This window comes from Aquarana catesbeiana, linkage group LG02, assembly GCF_042186555.1.
Source record: "Aquarana catesbeiana isolate 2022-GZ linkage group LG02, ASM4218655v1, whole genome shotgun sequence".
Classification (NCBI taxonomy): domain Eukaryota; kingdom Metazoa; phylum Chordata; class Amphibia; order Anura; family Ranidae; genus Aquarana; species Aquarana catesbeiana.
In genome coordinates, this window is record NC_133325.1 from 592,421,650 (window position 1) to 592,449,618 (window position 27,969).

At 41.3% G+C, this 27,969-nt stretch overlaps 1 protein-coding gene across 1 annotated transcript in view; it reads right to left on the reverse strand.

The window, feature by feature from the left end:
• Window positions 1-27,969, reverse strand: part of DIPK2B (divergent protein kinase domain 2B) — a 175,327-nt gene that overhangs the window by 75,382 nt on the left and 71,976 nt on the right. Inside the window, exon 2 of the mRNA XM_073616269.1 lies at window positions 13,372-13,636. Within this exon, the coding sequence (XP_073472370.1) occupies window positions 13,372-13,636 (265 nt within the window). The remainder of the gene's footprint in view (window positions 1-13,371; window positions 13,637-27,969) is intronic.

A 27,969-nucleotide genomic window follows, 5' to 3' on the forward strand; every position in this document is an offset into this window, starting at 1 on the left:
CCTCCTAACCCTCTATTATTTTATTGTATTGTAACTGTACTGTCTCCCTTTTTATATTGTAAAGCACTGCGTAAACTGTTGGTACTATATAAATCCTGTATAATAATAATAATAATAATAATATATCCAAAGTGCATAGTGAAGCAAACTGCTTTTACTTCAGAGTAGATACAGATAGCAATCTGCAACAATTTGTTTGTAAAATTCTTGCAATGTACATTAATCGCCCAGAAGGAAAGCTTTTTTTCTCAACAAAAGTGGAGTTGCTCTTTAAAGACTGCATGGTTAAACCCACAGCAGTAGCAGGATGTTCCTGTTGTAATATTACTTCTCATCTTTGTATGAACATTAGCAGGGTTGAGTAGAGTGATTTTGGTGAAATTGTCAATTCAGCTTTAATTTTCACACTGCAGACTGCATAGGTGAAATTTGCTTTAAAAGTGCTGACATTGTGATCAAAGGATTAAAGTGTATGTCACTCTTACTAATTAAGATTTAGCACTAATTGGTATCCTCAGCACCACATTCCTGATAACAATAAATATAGAAAAACACTTTTTTTAGGGTACTTTGACTTCAACCTTAGGAAAAAACAATAAACATTATTCATTAAAATAATTTATGTTTTATTGTACAAAGCATACAAAAATCCAAAAAACTATTAAAATGAGTACTATACATCAGTACTCCAAACAGCTGAACATTGTGAAGTACTGATGTATACTCCTTTTACTATTTTTGGGGGATTTTAGTATGCTTTAAAATAGATATTATTTTAAAGAAGGATGTTTATTATGTTTTCCCAAGGTTGAAGTCAAAGCACCTTAAAAGCCCCACATTTTTCTGTTTTTGTTTAGTCAGTGTATGTAAACCTTAAAACTCATAAGCCCTTAAATAACGATATTTAAAGCAAACAAAGAAAAAAAGTTCTATATATTGTACCTTTATAATGCACATTTTAAAAACAGTCACATGACCGCTTTTCAGTTTTTTTTATTCTTATCAACTGCAAGTTTGATTAATTTGTTGCCTGTTTCTAAAGAAGGATAATAAATAATAAAAAATAAAAATAAATGAATCCAAGGCAAGGATTTTTGCATCCAAGGCATGGGGTGTGGAGACTGCTTGTGAGGTTTGGCAGCTTCTGCCGACATCACATAATGAGGGAGCTGTTATTCCCTATTGGGACAGCAGCTTACATGACAAGTGTTTCTGGATAAGTCTGTTATTCTACACTGGGTCTGATGCTATGTAGAGGAAGTTTGATATTATACAGCAGGCTGGCAGGATCAACACTTGTTTTTGGGCTTCATTAAAATACAAATATTATACAAACACATACTATATGCTGAAGTGTATAGTGGACATGAGAATTGATTGAAGTAAATGTTTTTTTAGGTTTAGCTTACATTTTAATAATAAACAAAGCCATGTTACTTTTCTTACAAAAGATGGGACCGGTAAGATAACTAAAACTTTAAAAACATTTAAATGTTTAAAAGTAAAATATTTTTCCAGAATGTTAGGTTAGGGTGTCCTTGCTGCTCACTATGTAATGTCATGTTCCCAGCTAAGAAAAAAAGACTGTTTTTGCCACAAGAGCACCTTCACAATAGGTGAAAGAAACTTCCCAGAACACAGAAAAGAAAGAGTCCAAAGACACCCAGAAACTGGTCTTTAACCAATATTGGTTAAAACACTATGAACTAGATGGGGAAGCAGAGTGACATTTATATGACATATACTGTATATGCATATATATAAAATAGTAAATAAAATATGTACAACGTCAATCATAAAAAATGATACATGTGTGTAGCCCAGAACTAAAAAAAAATGACACTAAGGCTGAGCATGCTGCTATGTGCTGCAGACAGGGAACTTAATCTGTGTAAAAACAGTAAGTGATGGGAAATACGCAGTGCAAGAGCCCTAAGAGTTCTAATTATTCTACCCAGATATTGTGGGCCACATGGACAACAAATACATTAGACTATGTGTGTCAAAGAACATGTCAAAAATTACTGTATTTATTGGCGTATAACACTCACTTTTTTACCATGAAAATCGGGTGCAAATAGCGTGTGCGTGTTGATAGGGTTAGGGATTTGATTCAGAGTTCTTACTAAATATAATGCCTACGTGTAAAATCTGTTGAAATATGAAATATAGTCTGTTATGAAACTAACCTTTGTCTGCTGACACATTATTCTCGATGAAACCGCTTTTATTGTAACCTTTGGCTGCTGATATTAGTCAAAACTGCTTTTATTAGCTGATATCTAAATTGTACTTTGATATTTTCGTCATGTAACCAATCTTATAAATATATTAAATAAAACAAGACAGTTAACTCACTGCGGGGCACTCACTGCTCGTGGAATGAGACACAGACACTCCTGGCTCCGTGTCTATTTCTTTAAGGGCTAAGATTTGACAAAGCAATATAAACTTAAAAGCAACTTATTTAAAAGTTGCCCCCAACATTTTGGCGCCCGAAACAGCAGGGACCCACCAAGTTGCTACAAGAGGTGGCTGAGCTACGCTGACGGAACAAAAGGACAGGCATTCCGGGAACCACAGATCGAAAACCTGCGCAGGTAAGAAAAAGCTTTATTTTTCTTATATTCTGTGCTCCCCTGATTTGTGCCTATCCGTTCTGTCAGTTATGGTTCTCCTGGTTTTAAAACACCAGCCTCTGTAGTGGTGAGTCTAGAATTACTGCATATTGTGGTTTATATTGCTGGAATTATTTGTTGTTTTGTTGTCTGTCTGTCTGTTGAGAAAGTGAATGAGCCTTGCCTAGGTTGGTATGAATTGAAAGAATATCATCCCAATGAGCAGTGGAATGCGCCCTTACCTCACAAGAGGACTTTGGGGGTCTGCCGCTTAAGTTTGATATTCAATTTAGTTCATAAACCATAGACGGGTTGCGAGTGTAAGCCCTGTCTGCTCCAAAAAGCAGGGATAAGAGTGTATAACGGGGAATAAGGTCTCCATAAAGCCCGGAGATCTAGTCGGATACCTGGTCACTTCAAGGAATGCTTGTATATGTTGTAGTCGTCAGTCTGGTCATAATATTTGTCAGTTGACTAGCATATAAAGTAATTCGGTTTCAAGAATCTCATTCAGGAGAGGTTTTTAGTATTCTGGCATCCTAGGAGCAAAAGGCAACGAGGAACTAGTGTAACTTGGTTAAGTGTTTTATATTGTACACTAAGTGTCCCACACGCTACCTAGGCTGGACTGTCAGAATGGGCCAGAGGAACACAAAACCCCGTCAGGGAATTGTGGCACATTACACAGTGCCACAGATAATTAAAAACATCTGTGGGAAAGATGAAGCGCGGGACTTAAAGGATGTCCTTCGTAAATTTAAGGTGAAAGGAGCAGCGGGTTTAGACCCGAATGTATGGAGTGAAATAAAAAGGGACAGACAAGGAGAGGTGTTAGAGAAGCAATGGATGAGTCAGGTTCAATGCTTAATTAAGGTTTCAAATAGAGCGAAAGAAGGGGGGTGGAAATATAATCCAGATTGTGATGGTTGGGATATGAAAGACAGAAGAACAAAAAAGGTTGATATTTTAAATAATCTTAGTTCAACCATCCCACCCCCATATACTGACATAGAATGTAAACCACACAAGATATATCCAGTACTTGAGGGGAGAATGGGTACCACCTTGTGTATTGCTACAATATGTGGATGATTTATTGTTATGCTGCCCGGACAAGGAAACTTGTTTGGATACCACCCTTAATTTTTTGCGATTTCTATCAGAAAAGGGTTGCAAGGTTAATAGGAACAAATTACCAATGTGTCAGGAAAAAGTTATCTTTCTGGGACATTGTATATCACAGGGTACAAGACATCTCAGTGAGGAGAGGGTTCAAGTGATAAAGGGAATGTTAACCCCCACGGAATTTCAAACAATTGCGTATGTTTTTAGGTATTGTGTCATATTGTAGACAATGGATACCACACGCTAGCACTTTGATGCGGCCATTATACGATTGTTTGAAAATTGTACCGTAAATGCTTACAGAAGTAGCTTATGAGTCGTTTATCACTTTAGATTATACTAAGACATTTAATCTGTACATTGTTGAGATCACTGGACACGCCACAGGTGTTCTGACACAGGCACATGTAAAACAAAGACCAGTCGCTTACTTTTCAGCAGCATTAGATCCAGTATCTAGAGGTTCACCGTCCTGTGTACGGGCGGTAGCTGCAGTGTCAATTATCATAGATAAGTCATCAGAGATTGTTCTAGACAATCCAGTTGTAGTGCACACTACACATGACATACATGCAATCTTGTCTCAGGTACAGCCCAAACACATTTCAATGGCTAGGCAATTAAGGTTACAGTGTACTTTACTCTTACCTCCAAATGTCACTTTTCAGCGCTGTACAACCTTAAATTTGGCCACCTTTTTGCCTCTTCAGTCACCAGATTTGGCAAGGGGGAATGATAGTACTGGTGAGAAAGGAAATGAGGTACCTGACACTCTTTTGTTTAAAGAAGTAGATGAACACGATTGTTTTCAGCTCATGGAACAGAAGACAATGGGATTCCCACATGTTACAGATACACAGATTTTAAACGCTGAGCACACTTTGTACATAGATGGCAGTAGGTTTGCTGATGACAAGGGTAAATATCACACAGGGTATGCCGTAGTGACTGATACACAGGTGATTTAAGCATAGCCCTTACCAGCCCACATGTCAGCACAGGAAGCGGAATTAAAAGCTTTAGAACAATCTTCAAAAAGTTAAGAGTGGCCATCATGAAGATAGAGGCACACACGAGCGCAAAAACAATTGAGGCAAAAGGAAATGCATTTGCAGATTTGACTGCAAAACAGGCAGCTCTAGGGGAAGGAAGCCCTGAGACCTTAGCAGCGGTAGAGGTGAGTATCCCAGAACCAACATGGCAGCAGCTGAGTAAATTACAGGAGCAAGCAGGGGAGAGCGAGAAAGATAAGTGGGTCAGTATGGGAGCAGCACTAGACCTTGACAATGTATGGAGGGAAGGAGGCAAAATATGCCTGCCTGCCTCTCTGTACCCAGCAATGGCAGCGGCAGTTTACCTACCCACACATGTTAGTTCCAATTCCATGTATAGGATTGTGAACCAAGGATGGCTCGCCCCTGGATTCAGTAGTACTGCGAGAAACTACTGTGCAGCCTACCAAATCTGTCTCCTGAATAATCCAGGACAGAGAGTAAAAACCCCACGGAAACACCAGGTCCGGGTCCAATACCCCTTCCAGAGACTGCAAATTGACTACATACAAATGCCTAAGAGCGGCCCCTTTGAATTTGTCCTCGTGTGTATCGATTTATTCTCAGGTTGGGCTGAAAGTTATCCAGTAAAATCAGCTACAGCAAAAGCCACAGCCAAGAAACTGATCACTGAGTTAATACCTAGGTTTGGTCTTCCTGAAACCATAGAATCAGATAGGGGGAACACACTTTACAGGAGAAATCATGCAGAATGTAATGACCATGTTAGGGGTTCAACAAAGTTTTCACACCCCTTACCACCCACAGAGTTCGGGATCAGTGGAGAGAGTAAATGGAACAATAAAGTTAAAAATACAAAAGGCAATGCAAGAGTTAAACAAGCCATGGCCTGAATGTCTGCCTTTGGCTTTATTCTCTATAAGGTACACTCCAACAGGGAAAACAGGATTATCCCCATATGAGATACTTTTTGGGAATGCACCTAGATTAGGTCTATACTTTCCACAGAGTATGCAATTGCAATGTGATAGTTTGACTGCATATGTGATACAATTACAACAACGTCTAACTAAGATCCACAAAAGTGTGTATTCTTCTCTTCCAGACCCTAATTCAATAGCAGGTACACATACTCTGCTACCAGGGGATTATGTATATGTAAAGAAACACACCAGAAAGACATTGGAGCCAAGGTTTGAAGGTCCTTATCAAGTGCTTCTGACCACGGCCAGTTCAGTAAAGCTGGAAGGAAAACCTACCTGGATACACGCATCACATTGCAAGAAACAACCCGAGAAAACAACATGATGAAATATCTACTTACATATTTTCTGTTGAAGATTGTTGTTTTACAAATACATGCATGGACTCCTGGTATTAATGTAATAGAGGTGGAGGAAACAGCAAATTTTCATTGGGTTATAGATGACACAAAGGTTGCTAATGTTTCAGGTTACAAAATAGACGAATACATTACAGTGGGTAATTTTCACGGTTAAAGGACACAAGAGACCGTTACACATAGACCAAAACATAGCATGGATAAGGGCAGAACCACAGTCAGAGGTAAATATAACATTTCAACTAAACACTAGTATGGGATTTCTTTTAATAATACGAAAAACCATAGATGTCAGAAATTAAAAATCCTCTCTGGTATGGAAACAAGCCCAAGAACAAGTTCTGGGTCAGATGTATCAGATCTTGGTAGCAGTGTTAGAAGGAGAAAATATATCCTAGGGCATGTTCAGCCTAACGGATATTATTGCAGTTAATCAATCAAGCACATTTCTCTGTGCCTCCTGGTGGAGAGAAAACAGAATGGACGGGTGGTATTGGAATGCACAGTCCTATGGGTTTCACATACAGATGGAGGAAGAAGTAGTTCCCACATTTGAATCATCAATGCTAACACCCGTGCCCCACACTTGTATCAATGTATCAGTATCACAACAAAAGACAAAAAGTCAAATTTAATGTAACTTTTCCTGAAATTCCAAAATGTAGGTACTGACGAGCATGGTATGACACTTTACTGGGACTGTCAGGTACAGTGATGGGAGTTCTAAACTCGATAGAAATAGAAGAAATGAATAATAGATGGAAACATGCAGGAGGACATATAGCAGATAGTTTTACAATTACAAGTAAGTAGCTACCCACAGCTTTTGAAACCCAACTTAAAGAAATACCCTTACTACAGTTTATGGGGGGATTAATAAATTATACAATAACAAGTGAACTCGGGCTGTGGAATCAGACTCAACAATTCATAAATTTTACCCAGTGTTCCTTTAATCTTTTATCCTACCATATACAAATAAACCGGGCTAGAACCGAGCTACAATTAGGAAATTATCACACCTGGATGAAATACTTCAAGGGACTAGATAATGATACATAAATATAAAGTTACTAAAGTGGGATAATGATACATATCTCTTCGAGCCAGATGCAGAAAAAGTATTCTCCTCAATTTATAAAGTATCCAATCTTACTGATACTACACCCTTCGTTATTTCATTAGACTCACTAAGAGAGGTTCTGGAGCAATCAGAAATTTTGAGGCAGTATATTGAAACGCTTGAACACACGTTACAGAATAATTTTATATTCGCTGTAATAGACAAAAACAGACTCGTACATCTATCCTCCCAGATACAACAAGACATAACTCCACAATGGTACGATATTTTTAATGGTATGTCTCCCACACCAACTAGCATATTCAGTTGGTTATTCAGTCCTATGGTAATTATAATATTAACATTAATGATACTCACTGTCACCAATATATGCATATATCGGAGAATACAGAAAAAGATAAAAAGAATAGAAAGGGGCTATTAAGGTAAATTGACATCACCCTACTCCTACAAAACTCCTCTTCTTGAATTTAAGATGTCGGTAATACCTAGGGGGATGGGTTTTACCCCTCTGACAACTCGCAGTCAGGGAAAGGACTCTGGGGAAAAACTGACTAGAACTTATTCATGAGGACCCAGGGGGAAGGAGAGGATGATGTCAAAGGGGGAAATTGATAGGGTTAGGGATTTGATTCAGAGTTCTTACTAAATATAATGCCTATGTGTAAAATCTGTTATGAAATATAGTCTGTTATGAAATGCCTGCGTTGCAGTATCTTATGAAACTAACCTTTGTCTGCTGACACATTATTCTCGATGAAACCGCTTTTATTGTAACCTTTGGCTGCTGATATTAGTCAAAACTGCTTTTATTAGCTGATATCTAAATTGTACTTTGATATTTTCGTCATGTAACCAATCTTATAAATATATTAAATAAAACAAGACAGTTAACTCACTGCGGGGCACTCACTGCTCGTGGAATGAGACACAGACACTCCTGGCTCCGTGTCTATTTCTTTAAGGGCTAAGATTTGACAAAGCAATATAAACTTAAAAATATAAAAATCAAAAAGTCGCGCTAGAAACTAAGGGTGACAACAGGAGGTGTCAAAAAAATCTCATAAAAATATGAGGGTGAGTGATGATCACTGAGTGAATAATAGAAAATTTTGTGCTTATCAATGTAATTAAACACTGTGAAAATAAAAGATAAATCTGAAAATGACAATTAATTGATGGGACACAGATATTGACCACTATGTCCGAAAAGAGTAATCAATAATAAGTGACACAATCACTAACAGATGAATATCTCAAAATAACAGAAAAAGTGATAATGTGACACATCTATGGAAACTATACCATAATTCATATATAAAAACAATATAGAGATGAAGAAAAATAAACCCCAAAAAAGTCCATAACTCAAATGAAAAAATAATGATTAAAGTCCATCCATGCTAAATGACATGCATGAAACCAAGTTTGTCTCCAAGTGCTCTGTGAAAATGAAACATAAACTTGCTGTGATGACAGTAGAGTGCGCAGATAGACCTCCACCTCTTAATAAAAATGCTGCCTCTTACCAGATGGAATTGGTCTCTTACTAACAGGAGACCTAAAGGGCGGATGGCTGCAACCCCAGCCAGGGATCTTTAAAACAGGCGCTTGGCGTCCAAATCCAGGGACTCTCTCCAACTCACATTGCACTCAGAATCCTCCATTCACATTTACAGGGCAAAAATGACAGCTGCAAGCTGATTGGTTGCTGTAGACAGACATGTCCTGGTTAGCACCCTCACTCCGCTCTGCCCGGACTCTGTTTTTGAGCGGAGTGAGGGTGCTAACCAGAACATGTTGCAGCCATCCGCCCTTTAGGTCTCCTGTTAGTAAGAGACCAATTCCATCTGGTAAGAGGCAGCATTTTTATTAAGAGGTGGAGGTCTATCTGCGCACTCTACTGTCATCACAGCAAGTTTATGTTTCATTTTCACAGAGCACTTGGAGACAAACTTGGTTTCATGCATGTCATTTAGCATGGATGGACTTTAATCATTATTTTTTCATTTGAGTTATGGACTTTTTTTGGGTTTATTTTTCTTCATCTCTATATTGTTTTTATATATGAATTATGGTATAGTTTCCATAGATGTGTCACATTATCACTTTTTCTGTTATTTTGAGATATTCATCTGTTAGTGATTGTGTCACTTATTATTGATTACTCTTTTCGGATATAGTGGTCAATATCTGTGTCCCATCAACTAATTGTCATTTTCAGATTTATCTTTTATTTTCACAGTGTTTAATTACATTGATAAGCACAAAATTTTCTATTATTCACTCAGTGATCATCACTCACCCTCATATTTTTATGAGATTTTTTTGACACCTCCTGTTGTCACCCTTAGTTTCTAGCGCGACTTTTTGATTTTTATATGATTTATGGTTTACTACTTTCTAGTCGCAGCTTATGCCAATTAGTGTAAGCGCAGTATTTATTTTTACCAATATAAACTTAAAAGCAACTTATTTAAAAGTTGCCCCCAACAGTGTTATACGCCAATACTTCAATTTTAGCTGCCTCGGAGGGGACAAGGAGGGGGGCCGGACGAGCGCTGTCAGATTACATACAGCGAGAATCTACTGTTTACTTGGCAGCCTCTGTAATAGGAAGTCCTGTCTCCTGGGCTGCCATTGGACCACTGTTCTGTCTATCATAGGAGATTCTCTTTGTATGTAATCTGTCGGTGCTCGTCCCACCCCCCTCCCTGTCCCCTCTAGGCTGCAGGTGGACGTCAGTCAGGCTGCACTGATGGCAATGGTGAGGCTGCTGCATTGAAGGCAATCGTGAGGCTGCATTGATGTGGATTGATGAGGCTGCAGATGGGCACTGACCCTTATTTTGCTCCAAAGTTCCTTATTTAAAATTTTTGTTTTTTTCCTGAAACTTCCCTCTTAAAATGAATGTGCGTGTTATACGCCGATAAATACGGTAATTTTAAAAAAAGATATGACCCGAGTGATCCTTAAAAGTCTGCTGGCCATCGTTAATAAATGGGCAGGTAAAGCAATCATGCTTACAACACTGAAATATCCACTTAAGGACTGAAAAAGTGGGCAAGTGGCTCCCTCCTGGCCATCATCTGGTGCTAGGGGATTATTGGTGTATTTGAGAAGATATCCTTCATAAACCAGATTAATAGACTCAGCACTATAGCCCTTCTGGGAGAACTTCTCAACCAGCACCCGGCTCTGATAGCAAAAATCCTCCTGCCTGGTACAGTTCCTGAGCAACCTGTAAAACTGGCTATATGAAATGTTCTGTTTCCATGCAGGATGATGACAACTCTTTTTGTGTAAACAAGAGTTGCCTGCTGTGGACTTAAAATGTCTATGAGAACATATCCTCCTAGAAACCTTGTGGATTAGATTAACATCCAAGAAGTTCCAATCCTTGCCAGATGATAATCACATCATCTATATATCTGCCATAGAGGATGAGGTGTTCAGCAAAGGGGATGTTGGCTCATATATGAAGACTTGTCCAGTATCCCATACAAACGTTGGCATAACTGGGGCAAAACTTGCCCTCGTAGCTGTCCCAACCTTTTGTATGAAGAAGCCCTCAAGGAAACTGAAACAGTTGTGTTTGAAAAAAAAATCTTCTGGCGCCACTATGAATCTGGCTTGATGATGATTTAAATTATTGTGTTTGGCAAAAAATAAATATTCAAGGGCTTGCAGACCTATTGGATGAGGTGTGGATGTGTACAAAGACAAAACCTCAAGGGAAACCCAAATATATTCTGCTTACCATGTTTAGTCCTCCAAAATTTTGAAAATGTGACATGTGTCTTTAAAGTAGGCTGGTAAAGTAGTTGCTATGGGTTGCAAAAAGAAATCAACATAATTGGACAGCCCACTAGTGATGCTGTCTATAGGAAGCCCAGGAGGTGTAGTCAGGTTTTTGTGTACTTTAGATAAATTATAAAAATAGGGAGAACTAAAGTATTCCCAGCACAAAAAGGCCTGTTCCCTCTTTTTCAGGATGCCTTCCCTTGCTGCTTGGTGGAGGAAATTAATCAGCTCTTGTTTGAATTCAGGGACAGGGACCCTGAGTAGTTTAGTATAGGTGGTATCATCCAAAAGAAGTTTACGTGACTCCTTAAGATAATCCTCACAGTCCTAGATCACTATGCTTCCACCCTTGTTGCCCTGTCTAAAGACCAGGCCCTCCTGTTGTTGCAGATTCTGCAAGACCTGACACTCCTGGGAGGATAGATTTTAATGGATCTTATTAGACTTACAGACCTGCATACAATCCCTAAATAGAACCTGATAAAAGGCCTCTATATAGGGGCCCTTTGCCTGATAGGGATTAAAAATTTACCTAGGACAAAAAGCAGTATGCACTACCTCCTTGTCGAGAAATTGAGAAATCAAATCAGGCAAGCTGGACAAACAGGCCACTGCTTCACTAGTAGTATCAAAGTAAATGGCCATTAGGGCTTCTAAAGCAGCTGAATCCACCCCTTCAACCCAGAAGCCACTATCGGTTTTATCAAGGATCACCTTCTCATAAGAGACCTTAAAAGATTTTAGAACTTCCCAAACCCTCAGGGGCTATTTAAAGCATATTTCCACTTTTGCAGCCAAATTGAGATAACACCTATTTTACATTTGTTGCATATTCCCATTCACAAAGCATGCTTTTAAAAATATTTAAAAAATTTTAGCTTATATTTTTAGATGCTCTTTTGCAAAATTTAGCACTGTAAAATCCTGCAACTGTAAATTGTGTTTGCCATAATACACCCTACCTTTACTGTGTAGACAGATATAATCTCATGAGATGTAAACTAGATTTGCACACTATCTATCCTAACAAAGGGTTACACATTTAGAGGCTAGGTTACTCCATTGTATGTTAATGGAAACTGGATTCAGACAGTCCCCCAGCCTTTCTACTGAGGAAGATCACTTGAATTTCTTGAGAAATTCTTGCAATCAGCCATGACACCTTCTTCCAAGAGGCATGTAAAAGGTAGGAAATATTTTAAAAAATGGTAACCTTTGTGAATGGGAACACATAACAAACATGTGCTGTTTTCTCAAATGTAACTGCAAAAGCGGAAATAAACTTTAAAGTATATTACACAATTAAAAAACACAAAAATACTTACAAACTGTCTCCAATGCATTTTGATAAAATGGTGAATTTTGCCAGAATGTCTTGATGTCCATGCAATTTTAGTTTTACTCATTAATACTAATTATCTAGCATGGACACTTTTCATTCAAATTCAGTACCCCTCATGTGTCCCAGAAGGTGGAGGAGCACAGAGTGTATAGTGCGAACATAATGCAAATTCTATTGGTCACAAAAACAGAATTATTAACAAAATAAGATTATTAATTCGTTTTATAATCATTAACAATTTTTTTTTCAATCAATGTTTTTTATAATTATTAACAAAATAAGGAAAGCATTCAGAAAAAAAACAAACATGCACACAACACGCATCATTCCCTGTCAGATGCATTTTTTCTATTTCAACATCTGAACAGAAGAAAAAAGGTGATATTTATTCACAGGAACACTGTAGTAGACCCAGAAAAACTGATATGCTCTCAGGATCATGTTCCCTGATCCAGAATCAGTATAGGACAGGGCAAAAATGGACCGGAGGGGGAGGGAGATTAGCTTCTCCAGGGCAGAGGCTAGTGTGAATGTTTCTGTATACTCTGTCATATGCTCTATATATATATATATATATATATATATATATATATATAGATAGATAGATAGATAGATAGATAGATAGAGAGAGAGAGAGAGAGAGAGAGAGAGAGAGAGAGAGAGAGAGAGAAAATAGTTATTATTTTTAACAAAACAATTATCCTTTTTATTCCCCCAGTTCTGCACTTGATACATGAAATGAAACATCTGGTTGCTGTCTACAACAAAAATAGTTCTAAAAGATTTTTCTGCTTTCATTTTTGATTATAAAGCCCAGTGAGATATAGTGTTGTGTTTGCTCTTTCTCATTGTGTAAGGCGACTGGTCTTGTATATGCCCCCCCCCCCTGTAGTTTTCTGCAGGCAACCTCGGTGGGGGGCCCACTGGGTCCCTCCCATAGTTTTGATATCTGCACAGGTTTGTACAAGGTAATAACTGGGTTTGCAAAGGCATTTAGAGCAGACAAAGTGGATTTAATTCTTATATTTTATATACCCACTTGCCTGTACCAAGTCTGGGGTGAGGCGTTTTGCTGTCTTCCACTTTTGGAATCTCTTTGTTTTCTTCAATATCATCTCTATACTGCACAATTTCTTCTTAGTAAAGGTGCTGCAGATTCTTTTGTCTGCTAGATCATGTTGACTTTTACTAGATAGCCGATAAATCTCAACAGGTCTCCAACTTTCCCCATCATCACTGTGGTTTCCAGCGTACCTCTGAAGATCAGCAGGAGGAAGTCTTAAATGGGGTGCAAGCCAGTTCTGAAACCTGACATAAGTGAGAAAAATACCAGGCTATGATTAGGTTGACTGTATTACTGATCATATTTCAAAACAAAAATACATTTCAAAAACAAATTTTCATTTTTCTTGTTTGAATTACAAAAGTCAGAAATTAGCACAATTAGCACAACGACTAAAAAAATGGCTGGAGTTAGGCTTTAATAACATATAAAATACAACATATACAACATATGTTTTTTAAATAGCTAGTAAATAAATGTGTGTGTAATGATAAATCGAGATTTATTAAAATTAGGCTCAATTCAATAAGCTATAACAATTGTTACTTGCCAATGCCATATCAAATGTTGTTTTAGAAAAGTGAGTTGAAAAAAAACTAGTTACATGCTTTAAAATACCTGATCATTATGGCAAAACATGCATATGTTATAGCTTCGTGTATAAAGCCTACTCTTCCTTGTGCCTTACTAACTCACAAAGCCACCTAGTCACTTTCTTCATTTTAACATAAATACAGGTAATTTTAAATGGACATTCCTCCTCCACTCACAAATAATGTCAAGTTCACCATTAGATAACCATATACAGTATTTGCAGAGTTCTACTTGAACTGGTATATTAAATATAAATATAGAGAAACAATAGAAGCTGGCATGGTAGGCACAGGGAGGAGCCCTAGAGTGGCGGCCATCTTTTGGGCATTTAAGGAGACTGCCAAACAATGCCGGGATTGAGTGGCTCTGGTATCTGGTCGGGACATTCTCTTGCTGAGGGACCAGTGGATGAGCATACACAGCAGCTTATCACAAGCTTGGTTTTATGGCCCCTCTCTGTTGATCATACAGAAAGTCATGTGTTTTGGACTTGCTGTGGTAGAACATATTTGGGTAATATTTTCTAGATTTTTTAATTTTCTCTAAACTCCTGGCTTGTGGGGTATTTTTGGGACTGATCTTATTGGGGTCCAACCCACAGGACTTATAATTATTACCTGTTACTTTTCCATATCACACCTGTAAAGCTCATCATGTATACAGGAAGAGGGCCCACTTTTTGGAGTGTGGGGCGCAACATCCACCAAGCTACTATAATTTAAATGCCCCCTCCGGATTTTCTTATAGCTTGCATTTTTCTCTCACCCCTATTCCCTGGATATATTTTCTCATTTTTTACATCATTTGCATAAGGATTTGCATTTATGATTTATTAGGGGGTAAAGCCACTCACTTAAGGGTTCCATATAGTCATCCATACCCTATTGTGTCTCCACCTGTCTGGGGCAATTTTTGATGTTTCCTGTTCGAATGCAGCACAAAATAAACAAGTTTATGGTCATTTATTTGTCAGTACGCAACCACCATGTGATAATACCTCAGAGGTGTTGTTTGTTTAAATATCATGATATGCGTTAACTGTGATCTATTGCTTGGAACATTAGGGTCTCCAGATGAAGAAGCTAAACGGAAAAACACGTTGAGACCATTTGGCCAGTTACGATTATTATATGCTTACATTACAGTAGTAATCCCTCACTCAGGAAAATGTACATAGTTGTTTATGATTTTGTGTCTGTTAGCTTGTTTATATTGGTATATTTTTAATGAATAATGATGCGAATAAAACTTTTTGAATTTTAAGGCTGTATAATCACTTGTTCTGGGGTTATACATGGTACCTTAACCACCTCCTGCCCGCGCTATAACCAAATGATGGGTACAGAGTGGGCCTTAATTGCCGGGACGCCAACAATAGACATCCTACCGAGCGTGTGTTGTCAGCACGTCGCCGCGAGGTGTGCAAGGTGCGTGTGCGCTCTGTAATCACTGAGTCTATTAGACTTGGCTGATAACAGATCGGGGTAAGGGGTCGATCCTGGCCCCTTACCACGTGATCAGCTGTCAGCCAATGACAGCTGATCACGTGATGTAAACAGAAGATCGCTAATCTTTCACGCTAACAGCATGAGGGGAAAAAAAGACCAATCACCGGCTTATGTCAGAGGGACATTGGCCCCTCACATAGAGAGCTGTTGCTGCCTTGTCTGTGCCCACCAGTGCCACCTGCCAGTGTCCACCAGTGCCACCTATTAGTACCCACCAGTGTCACCTACCAGTGCCCACAGTGCCACCTATCAATGCCCACCAGTGCTGCCAATCAATGCCCATCAGTGCCTCATCATCAGTGCCACCGTCAGTGCTGCCTATCGGTGTCACCTACCAGTGCCCATCAGTGCCACCCATCAGTGTCACCTATCAGTACGACCTATCAGTGCCCTTCAGTGCCGCCCATCGGCACTGATTGCTACCAATCAGTGCTCTTCAGTGCCGCCCATCAGTGCCAACCATCAGTGCCACCCATCAGTGCCGCCTCATCAGTGCAGCCTATCAGCGCCAATCAGTGCAACCTATCAGTGCCCATCAGAGCCCATCAGTGAAGTCGCATCAGTACACATCAATGAAGGAGAAAAATTACCTGTTTTAAAAATTTTATAAAAAACTATGAAACAGTTTTTTTTTTGTCAAAATTTTCGGTCTTTTTTTGTTTTTTAAGCAAAAAATAAAAATCCCAGCAGTAAATAAATACCACCAAAAGAAATCTCTATTTGTGTAAAAAAAATGATAAAAATTTCATTTGGGTACAGTGTTGCATGATCACGCAATTGTCATTTAAAGTGTGACAGCGCTGAAAGCTGAAAATTGGCCTAGGCAGGAAGGGGGTTTAAGTACTTTTTTCTTTATTTTTTTCTTCTTTATATAAATGTAAACTTTTATCTATATTTATAAGCAGATTTTCTGCATCAAGGTTTTTGAATTGCAGTGAATTATTTAGCAATGGAAAGCAGATTACATTCCTTGGAATTAATGTAACCTTTTGGTATAAATGTAATTATCATCCTAATTTAACCACTGTCACTGGGCACTTTCACCCCTTCCTGCCCAGGCCAATTTTCAGCTTTCAGCGCTGTCACACTTTGAATGACAATTGCATGGCCATGCAACACTATACCCAAATTACGTTTTTATAATTTTTTTTCACACAAATTGAGCTTTTTTTTGGTGGTATTTAATGGCTGCTGGGTTTTTTCTTTTTCACTAAAAAAAAAAGAAAAAACCCCGAAGATTTTGAAGAAAAAAAAGTTTTTCTTTGTTTCTGTCAGTAAATTTTGTAAATAAGTAATTTTTCTCCTTCACTGATGTGCGCTGATGAGGCGGCACTGATGGGCACTGATAAGCCGCACTGATGACACTGATGAGGTGGCACTTATGGGCACTGATGAGACGGCACTGAAGGCCACTTATTAGGTGGCACTGATGAGGAGGGACTAATATGCTGCACTGATGAGCACTGATAGGCGGCACTGATGGACACTGATAGGTGGCACTGATGGGCACTGATAGGTGGCACTGATAGGCGACACTGGTGGGCACTGATAGGCAGTGCTGATGGGCAGCACTGATGGGCAGCATTGATGGGCAGCACTGATGAGCAGGCACTAATGGGCACTGAAAGGCAGCACTGACTGGCATCACTAATGGGCACTGATAGGTGTCACTGATGGGCACTGATTGGTGTCACTGATGGGCACTTCTGGGGCTTTACTGTAATCAGGGTACTCATGATCAGTGCCTGATTACCTGTGCTGGTCTCCCCTGCGAGGAGATGCTGCTGATCAGCACTCCTCGCCACACACACTGTCAGTGTGAAGTGAAGAGAGCCAATAAATGGCACTTCTGCATTTACATGTGACCAGCTGTGATTGCACACAGCCGATCACATGGTTAAAGAGTGGTGGCCGCGGCTGTTTATGGAGATCGGGTTCACGCTGTGTCCTAGGAACACGACACGGCTGCGATTACCACGCTCTGCACCCCAGCGGGCACACAAGATTGGTTGTTCTGGGGCAACGTCATATGATGTCATCCAAGAAGGAGAGCTGCACCACCCCTCCATCATTTGATGGTGGGCAGGCAGTAAGTAGTTAATCAGTTTAGGTTTTACGCCTATTTCCCTTACGAACTATTATTGCTATGGACCTATTGATTTGGCAATAGTTTTCCCATTATTTAAGATAATGTAAAATGTATATTGTTTTTCAGTACAAACAAGGGTTTATTTTGACAATAGTGTCTTATATACTGTAAATGATTTACTTTCTATGCAATATACAGTATGGACAAAAAAATTTAACAAAAAAAATTCTTAATTGTAAGAATACCTTCTTACATTACAGTGCATGACAAAGTTATTTTAAAATGAACAAAAGACATTCTTCAATTTTGTGCACATTTTTAAATGTAACCCCCCCCCCAAAAAAAAAAACATATAAAATGAAAACAAAAAAACGAAAAAAAATTATTAACACTACAAAAATAGTACAAAAAGGACAGAATATCAGTAGAAAAAGCAGAAGACAAGGTTTGGCGGGAGTTAAAAGTATCTTGGCAGCTAATGTGGGAAAAACAATTAATTTTAAGAATAAAATAATGTTTTTACCAGTTGTAAATTTATTTTTACATTTAGAATGTTCCCCCAGCCTGGGGCAATAAATATTATCAACGGCTTAGCTCTCAATTTTCCACAAAAAAAAACACAATGAGGGGGGAGGGGATTCATAGATACCTATTAGAATTCTGTTGGGCCTCAGCACCAAAACTGTTGCTGCTTAACCAAGATTCATGTATCTGTCAGAAAAATGGAAAATTGATTTCCTAATAATACCTCAGGCAGGCAGCTGCAGTATTTTCAGTCAGTGTACTGTATCCTGTGCACAGTGTGCAACTAAAGTTAACTGCAGACAATTGCTTGTGTTCTCTTCCTAATAATACCACAGGCAGGCAGTTGATTCAGCTAGTTGCAGAATATTAGTGTACTGTATACTGGGCACAGTGTGCAGCTAAAGCTCACTGCAGACAATTTTTGTTGTTTTCTTCCTAATAATACTTACGATTCAGCTAGCTGCAGTATAATCAGTATATATATATATATATATACATCCCAGCTTTGTGCAGCTACATCTCACTGCAGGCCATTCCTTGTGTACCTATTCCAATACATCAAAGACAGTATGTCTGGAAGGCCAACAAGGAGGGGCAGACAGTCACAGGCCAATAAGAGAGGGCAAGCAGGCTCTGTGTCTAGAGGCAACAGTGCCGGTCGTGGACACGGTGCATCGTCATCAGCACGTGGCCGCGGGACACGCTTGTCCTTTTTCTTGGCAGCTGGCCGCGTTGAGCCACAACATGCCGAAGAGTTGGTAGAGTGGATGACCAAGCCGTCCTCATCCTCCTCATCCTCTGCGGCCTAATCCTTGGACTCGAGGTCATCATCGGTTACTCCTTCCCTAGCCCCACCAGAGGAGTCCCCCAAACTGTTTGACCACAGTGTCGGGTACATGCTGCAGGAGGATGCACAGCGTTTTGAAGGCTCTGATGATGGTACCCAGCTTGAGGAAGGCAGTAACGTGAGCCCAGAGAGAGGGGTTGCCCTAGAAGGACAACAAACTGGCAGTCATGTTCCCCCAGCTGCAGCATACTGCCAAGTTTGCTCCAGTGACGAGGAGGGAGGGGATGATGAGCTCACTGACTCTACGTGGGTGACTGATAGGAGAGAGAAGGAGGAGGCGGAGGAAGAGGAGGCACATCTCCAACGAGGCAGGATGCCCTCCAGGGGCCAGCTTAAGGGCAGCCAACTGACTGCATCACACCGCAGAGCTCCGCAAGTGCAGGGCGCTGGTGACTCCGCGTGTTATTTTAAAAGTTCTTTGGTGTGGGCCTTTTTTGAGAAGTGTGCAGCAGATCGCACACCTGCTATTTGCAATATATGTCTGAAGCATATCAAGCATGGACTAGACAGCAAGCGCTTGGGCACCACATGCCTAATCAGACATATGTCGAGCTCCCATGCAGCCTGTTGGCAACACTACCTAGAAGACCCACACCAAAGAACAAAGCGGACCTCTCCTTGTTCCTCCTCATCAGCTGGGATCTCCAATCCCACTATACCTTCAGTCCTCTCAGAAACCTGTACTGAGAGGAATAAAGGTGTAGAATTAGGTGTGCCACTGCCAAGTACTTGCGGTACACAAACGTCCGTTTCTAGCAGGCAAATTTCCATACCCCAGTTGCTCCACCGGCGAAAGAAGTTCGCTCCCAGCCATCCACATGCCCAGCGGTTGAATGCCAGCTTGGCTAAATTGCTAGCACTTTAACTGCTGCCTTTTCAGTTGGTAGACTCTGCCCCCTTCCGTGAGTGTGTGGAATGTGCGGTACCTCAGTGGCAGGTTCCCAAATGCCACTTTTTTTCACAGAAGGCGATTCCGGCTCTCTAACGGCAGGTGGAAGGCAATGTCCATGCCTCGCTGGACAGGGCAGTCAGCAATAAGGTGCATATTACCACTGACTCATGGTCCAGCAGGCATGGACAGGGACGTTACCTATCTTTCACTGGGTGACTCTGCTGGAAGCTGGGAAGGATGCAGGACAGGGTGCAGTAGTGTTGGAGATTGTTCCACCACCACGCCTCCAAAATTCTACTAGTGGTGATTCTGCCACACCTCTCTCCTCCACCTCCTCCTCTTTTTCTTCCTCCATGGCCTCTTCCTGTGCTGATTTGTCCTCGGAACCAGCGGTGCTCCATAGGCGTTCAAGGGGCTACGCAAGCAAGCAGGCAAAAAGATGCCATGCGGTGCTTGAGCTGGTGTGCTTGGGGGACAGGAGCCACACTGGGGCAGAGATTCTGTCAGCTCTGCAGGGGCAGGCTCAGAGGTGGTTGACGCAACGCCAGCTTAAGCCAGGAATGGTGGTTTGCAACAATGGCACCAACATCCTCTCCACCCTCCGACAGGGTCAACTGACTCATGTGCCCTGTTTGGCTCACGTCCTTAACTTGGTGGTGCAGCGGTTCTTGGGCAGATACCTGGGCTTACAGGATATCCTGAGGCAGGCCAGGAAAGTCTGTGTGCATTTCCGCCGGTCATATAATGCCAGTGCTCGGCTGGCTGACCTCCAAAAGGAATTTAACCTGCCCAAGAACAGCCTAATCTGTGACATGCCCACCAGGTGGAACTCAATGTTAGCCATGCTGCAGTGGCTGCACACGCAGCAGAGGGCCATCAATGAGTACCTGTGCGAATATGGCACCAGGACAGGGTCAAGGGAGCTTGTTTTTTTTCCCCACGCCAGTGGGCCATGATCAGGGATGCATGCACTGTCCTGTCACCATTTGAGGAGGCCACGAGGATGGTGAGCAGTGACAGTACATGCATCAGTGACACTGTCCCTTTTGTCCACCTGTTAGTAGCACACGCTGTGTGGAATAATGGACAGGGCACTTGAGGCAGAACAGAGGCAGGAAGAAGAGGACTTCCTTACCTCTCAGACAGTGTTCCTGCGTGCCCGCCGATCACACAGGAAGAGGACGAGGAGGAGGAGGATTGTGTCAGCATGGAGGTGGAGCCTAGCACTCAGCATCAGCAGCAGTCTTCAAGGGATCATTTACAGTCCCAAGAAACCCATGGACTTGTACGTGGCTGGGAGGAGGTGGCTACGGATCATGTCGTCCTTAGTGACCCAGAGGACTCCGGATAAAATGATGCTGAATAAATGGAAGGCAGCCAGTCTATAAAAGCTAGAAGAAGCTCTGGAACAATAAAAAAGAAAGAAGGACTGCACCCTCTAAGTGCAGCATGTATGTTAAAAATATTTATTACAATAGATAAAAACACTCACATTTGAGTTGCTAAAAACCAGCATGTAAAGTAGTTTCATCCGCGTGCTCTCGGGGGATGTCGGTGTCACGGGCCAGTGGGGGGGTTCCTGGGATGTGAGTCCTGTTACCTGGCTCCTGATAGCTGTTCCGGTGGTGCCGAGGGGTCCTCAGAGCCTCCGGGCGGCCAGGATGTCGGTCATGGATCCTCCGTGGAGCGCCGTGCTGACCTGCATCTTCACTTCCGGGAGCGGGGTGAGGCGGGTGGTGCTTCGTGTTCGGAGCATGTGTGCTCCTTTATCAGGCTATGCTGGTGGCCATATTCAGTGTGGGAATTTATACCATAGGCACTGGGAGGGGTGGAGAGGTGATTGAGAGGAGGGCGGGACTATGTATAATGATTGGGTGCGTAGGTAACCATGGAGATGGGGTGTACACAATGTGGAAGGGGAGTGAAGGGAGACGGGGAGTGGGCGGGACGGGGAATGAGGGGGGGAGATATGCAAATGAGTATGTTGTGGTAAGAAAATATATGTGTGTATATGGATCGTGGGGTAAGGAGAAGGCGGTCTATATGGAGAGGAATGTATTGATCATAGTGGACGGGAACAAAATATATATATATATATATATATATATATATACACGTAAACATATATGGGAAGGGAATACAAAAATGCAGAAAACGGTATATAATTAAAGAGGTATATAATTATAGGGAGAGATGGGTGGTATATATGAGAAGAAATGACGCAATGATGGAGAAGGAATAAAACATGTACAATGTATATACGTGTGTAAACACAAAGAACCATTTATATAGGACCCTTTCACACAAATATACACATATATAAACATTTAAATGACGTGTAAGATTGGGACAAAAGGAGAGGGGGAGTGTGTTTTCAGACGGGTATTTGGGAATGAGAGGAATGTTATGGGGAATACTGGAAAATAAATAATAGTAAAAATAATAAAAATAAAAATAAAAATAAAGATAAATATAAAAATAAAAGTAAAAATAAAAATAAAAATAAAAATGAAAATAAAAATAATAAAAATAAAAATACAAATACGTGAACAACATATAATTGAAAAATGTCCCACTGGTTAAAGATGAGTGAATATATAAAACAGATGATGTTCAAACATAGGCAAATTTTTAAATCCCCCGGAAAGAACACATCAATCGGCTGTATAAATCTTGATAAAAGTAGTGTGTAGAGAACTCTTACCAGATGGACTGGACTCCCTTGTCAGCGACAGGGAATCATTTAGGCAGGGTACCCCTCAGAGTGTTGGAAAGGATGTCCTGACTCTCACAACCTTCTAGGTCAGACTCTGCATGGATCTCTAGGGGCCACCGGGTAGGTCCTCACAAAGGATAGCCAAGGCACGGATCAGAGGAAACGAGACATCTCCCATGGAATTAAAGTGGAAGCTGGATTCTCCCTCAGATAGTATGTGGAAAGAGAATAAAAAGCCTCCACATAGTGTAGATGAAAAAAGGTGGGTTTTTTATTGCTAAAAATCCTGATTACAATAAAAAATGTGATCACAAATATAAAAACAAGATGGGCAACAAGGAGGATGCTGAAAGCGCCTGACGCGTTTCGACCAATAGGTCTTCTACTGGGGCATACAGCATCCCCTCCATGTTGCCTTATATTTATAAATAAAAAGATTCATGTAAACCAATTGCATCAAGAGAGAATCGGACATTCCCATTGGTTAAGTGAGGTCACCTGATCATACTTGGCTAGACCAGATTAAAGATGTTCAACCCATTACTATTGGCTGTGTGTCATTAACCAGTTCAGTATTGTCTAACAGACATCTCACTGAACTAATCCTCACCGACAGTATATCGCACTAACAAAGCACCATATATAATAAATGAATTGGGACCGAAGGAATCACGCTAGGATCCTTCATTGCTGACACTTCCAAACTGGCCTAAGGTTAAAGATAAGCCCAAGCCAATCAGGACTGACGTGTTGGTAGGCGGGCGGAACTGACGGCCAATGGGCCAAGAAGCCGGAAGTCTCGTCAGAGCCGCCTCACCTCCACGAGTCAAACAAAGGGAAATGACGTCAGGCCCGACTGTACGCCAGACATCTATCCCTTGTCACGTGATCTGAATAAGGAAACACCGTAGGGACAAAAGAGAGAAAGACCTACGCCGAAGCAGCCACTCCTGATGTCACATCCAGCGCTCGCCTCATGCCCCTACGGTGGTCCGGCTGGACCAAAGAAGATGATTACATAATCCCCCAGGATAGTAGAAAACATTAGCCTTCACATGCGGATTTGGCCTCAAATTTAAATAATGAAGCCACCTGATCTAAACCGGAACCTAATAGGGGACGTGTGACTCCAGGGAGCCGCTCTATGATAGGACGGCATAAAATCGCCAATAACTGGACATAATAGCATAACTAAATTCCTGTTAGGAGGCACACTATATCTAATGAAGTAAATAAACTATAATAAACACATGATAAAACAAATGTTATAGTGATCTCAGAAAAGGTTTTCTGTGATATATAAATGAAGTTGTAACTACAAAAAACGATGAACTAAAATAATATATGGACCTAAGAATAAAGAGACAATGTATGTGCCAACATGGAATCTCAAAAGAAAATCACTTCGCATGGATCTCCATGTGAGCGCACCCATCCGAGGTATTCTATCATGAATGAAAAATGTGCAAAAGCATCAATGTTATAACCCTAAATAATACACCATATATATCGGTCAATAGGGAAATGAATCTAAACGTGAAAGGTGAAAATTACATGGTGAAGAAAGTTTTTGGGAAAAAGTTTAGGTGAACAGTGATTCAGGATCGATTGGTGAACGAGTTGAGGTCCCACTCCACGTTCATCCCAAACGGGAAGTAGGACCTCAACTCGTAAATCCAGTAAGTCTCGAGGCGTGAAACGCCTCGTAGACGTGACTCTCCCCTCCAGTGCGGAACGAACCTGTCGATGACCTGGAACAGGGTTCCTGTGGGGTCCTTATTGTGGCACTCCAAATAATGGCGTGGTACTGTGTGCTTGTCCCTACCCTTCTTAATCGCAGCCACGTGTTCGTTAACACGAACAGAAAAAGTTCTGATCGTTCGACCCACATACTGCCTATGGCAGGGACACGTTATCAAATAGACAATATACTGTGAAGAGCACGTAGTGAAGTGCTTCATTTGATAAATGCGAGAGGTGACCGTAGACTGAAAGGTAACACTCTTGCGTCTTTCTCCAATATTGTGGAGGCATACCTTGCATTTACGGCAAGGGTAGTAACCCTTGCACTCCTGAAAGAAGGACACCTTCCTAGGAGGGTCTATTATATTTGGGGCAATTTGTCCCTGGATAGACCGAGCACCTCTAAACACCACGGCTGCCTGTTCAGGTAGAACGGAACCTAATAGTCTGTCATTCTGTAGTATTCCCCAGTGCTTTTTAATAATGGCCTTAATCTGTTTGGATTGGATGGAATGGGTGGTGAAGAAAGCCAACTTCGCTTTAAATTCAGCATTAGTTTTGGGATGCTCAACAAGAGTAGAGTTCCTCTCGGTGAGTAATGCTCGATTAATTTCCCCATCTAAATGGCGAGGGTCATAACCTTTATCAAGAAATCTGCTTCTAAGAACATGGGACTGTGATAGAAAGTCAGAAGTTCTGGTACAGTTACGCCGCAGTCTCAAAAATTGACTGCAGGGCACTGACCTCAGCCATTGTTCTCGATGACAACTGTCGATCGGAATGTACCCATTCCGATCGGTGGGTTTGAAATAGGTACGAAACTCAAGATGTTGTTGTACCACAGAGATTTCGAAATCTAAAAAATGCACCCTGGTTGCACTGGCTTCATAACTCAACGATATCCCCCTATTGTTGACATTAAGGACATTTATGAAGCAATCAAGGGATGCTCGATCACCATCCCAAAGGAGGAGGATGTGGTCTATGTACCTAGCCCAGAGAACCAACTCGGGTCTCCGGGCGGCATAGACGACATCCTCCTCCCACTGGGCCATGAAAAGGTTGGCGAGGCTGGGGGCAAATTTAGCCCCCATAGCCACGCCCCTCTTCAGCAAGAAAAACTGGTCCTGAAACCAGAAATAGTTATGCCTAGTGGCAAATTTTAACAACTGCATGATAAAATTGCGTTGTAATGTAGGAAGTCTACTATCTCTGGAAAGATGGTTCTCTACTGCCTCAAAGCCTAGGTCGTGTGGTATGCATGTATATAATGCTGCCACATCTGCTGTAACTAGGAGCGTACCCTCTTTGATTAGAACAGGCTCCAACAGCTTAATTGTATCTCTTGTGTCTTTCAAATACGAGGGGGTGGCACGGACCAAAGGCTGCAAGTAGAAGTCCACGTATTTGCCAATCCTCGCCGTGACCGAATCAATCCCGCTGATGATGGGTCGGCCAGGGGGACTGATGGGGTCCTTGTGGACTTTGGGGTGGTAATATATGGCGGGAATACGTGGAACTTGGGGGACTAAAAAGCATTTTTCTTTTTTATTTAGAACCCCTAGAGAGAAACCCTCTTTAATCAATTCAACTAAGGCCCTCTTGAAGGTTGATGTGGGGTCCTTAGGAATGAGATTGTAGGTGTCTGAATCGCTAAGAATCCTGCTCATTTCTTTAAGATAATCTGCCTTGTCCAAAACGACAATGCCTCCACATCAATAAATGTTCTCCTTATAAATACAATCAAAGGAGGCCGGGCCCTAACCAACCTCCGGATTTTCAAAGAGTCACAGAAAACCACCCAGGACATTCAGAAAGAAAAGAGGGACCAGAGGGGGGAGGAGGGTCCAAGGCCAAAAGAAAAAGAACTTAAGAGGAACAGGTATTTTCAATTTGAGTTCAGCAACACTAACAGAAGCTGAGAAGTCAGTCCTGGACAGAGGATTCAAATTTGTACCTCCCAAACCACTCAATAAATTTACAACATTTATTGATGTACTTAAATTTACTCGGAAGCTTAGCATCCAGAGACACTTCCTAACCAAACTCACTCCTTCCACCCAACGGACCATTGTGACAGGGACCACTCTTGCCCAGTTACCTTCCAATAACCGAATTCCCCTCCCTACCGATGAAACTCCCTTCCATCCTTCGTGGTTCATTCGGGACTGTCGAACCCATCCTTATTTAATCCTCCAGGCACTTTAGCACCTTCCATCCAGGTCTTCAAGAATTTGGTCTTAGAAGACTTGGACAAATTAGCAAAACGCAAGAAACGTATATACGTTAAATCTGACAATAAGATAGGCCTCAAATCACTATGTGAAAATAAGAATCTTATTATCCGCCCCGCGGATAAAGGTGGAGGCATTGTCGTTTTGGACAAGGCAGATTATCTTAAAGAAATGAGCAGGATTCTTAGCGATTCAGACACCTACAATCTCATTCCTAAGGACCCCACATCAACCTTCAAAAGGGCCTTAGTTGAATTGATTAAAGAGGGTTTCTCTCTAGGGGTTCTAAATAAAAAAGAAAAATGCTTTTTAGTCCCCCAAGTTCCACGTATTCCCGCCATATATTACCTCCCCAAAGTCCACAAGGACCCCATCAGTCCCCCTGGCCGACCCATTGTCAGCGGGATTGATTCGGTCACGGCGAGTATTGGCAAATACGTGGACTTCTACTTGCAGCCTTTGGTCCGTGCCACCCCCTCGTATTTGAAAGATACAAGAGATACAATTAAGCTGTTGGAGCCTGTCCTAATCAAAGAGGGTACGCTCCTAGTTACAGCAGATGTGGCAGCATTATATACATGCATACCACACGACCTAGGCTTTGAGGCAGTAGAGAACCATCTTTCCAGAGATAGTAGACTTCCTACATTACAACGCAATTTTATCATGCAGTTGTTAAAATTTGCCACTAGGCATAACTATTTCTGGTTTCAGGACCAGTTTTTCTTGCTGAAGAGGGGCGTGGCTATGGGGGCTGAATTTGCCCCCAGCCTCGCTAACCTTTTCATGGCCCAGTGGGAGGAGGATGTCGTCTATGCGACCTGGAGACCCGAGATGGTTCTCTGGGCTAGGTACATAGACGACATCCTCCTCCTTTGGGATGGTGATCGAGCATCCCTTGATTGCTTCATAAATGTCCTTAATGCTAACAATAGGGGGATATCTTTGAGTTATGAAGCCAGTGCAACCAGGGTGCATTTTTTAGATTTCGAAATCTCTGTGGTACAACAACATCTTGAGTTTCGTACCTATTTCAAACCCACCGATCAGAATGGGTACATTCCGATCGACAGTTGTCATCGAGAACAATGGCTGAGGTCAGTGTCCCGCAGTCAATCTTTGAGACTGCAGCGTAACTGTCCCAGAACTTCTGACTTTCTATCACAGTCCCATGTTCTTAGAAGCAGATTTCTTGATAAAGGTTATGACCCTCGCCATTTAGATGGGGAAATTAATTGAGCATTACTCACCGAGAGGAACTCTACTCTTGTTGAGCATCCCAAAACTAATGCTGAATTTAAAGCGAAGTTGGCTTTCTTCACCACCCATTCCATCCAATCCAAACAGATTAAGGCCATTATTAAAAAGTACTGGGGAATAATACAGAATGACAGACTATTAGGTTCCGTTCTACCTGAACAGGCAGCCGT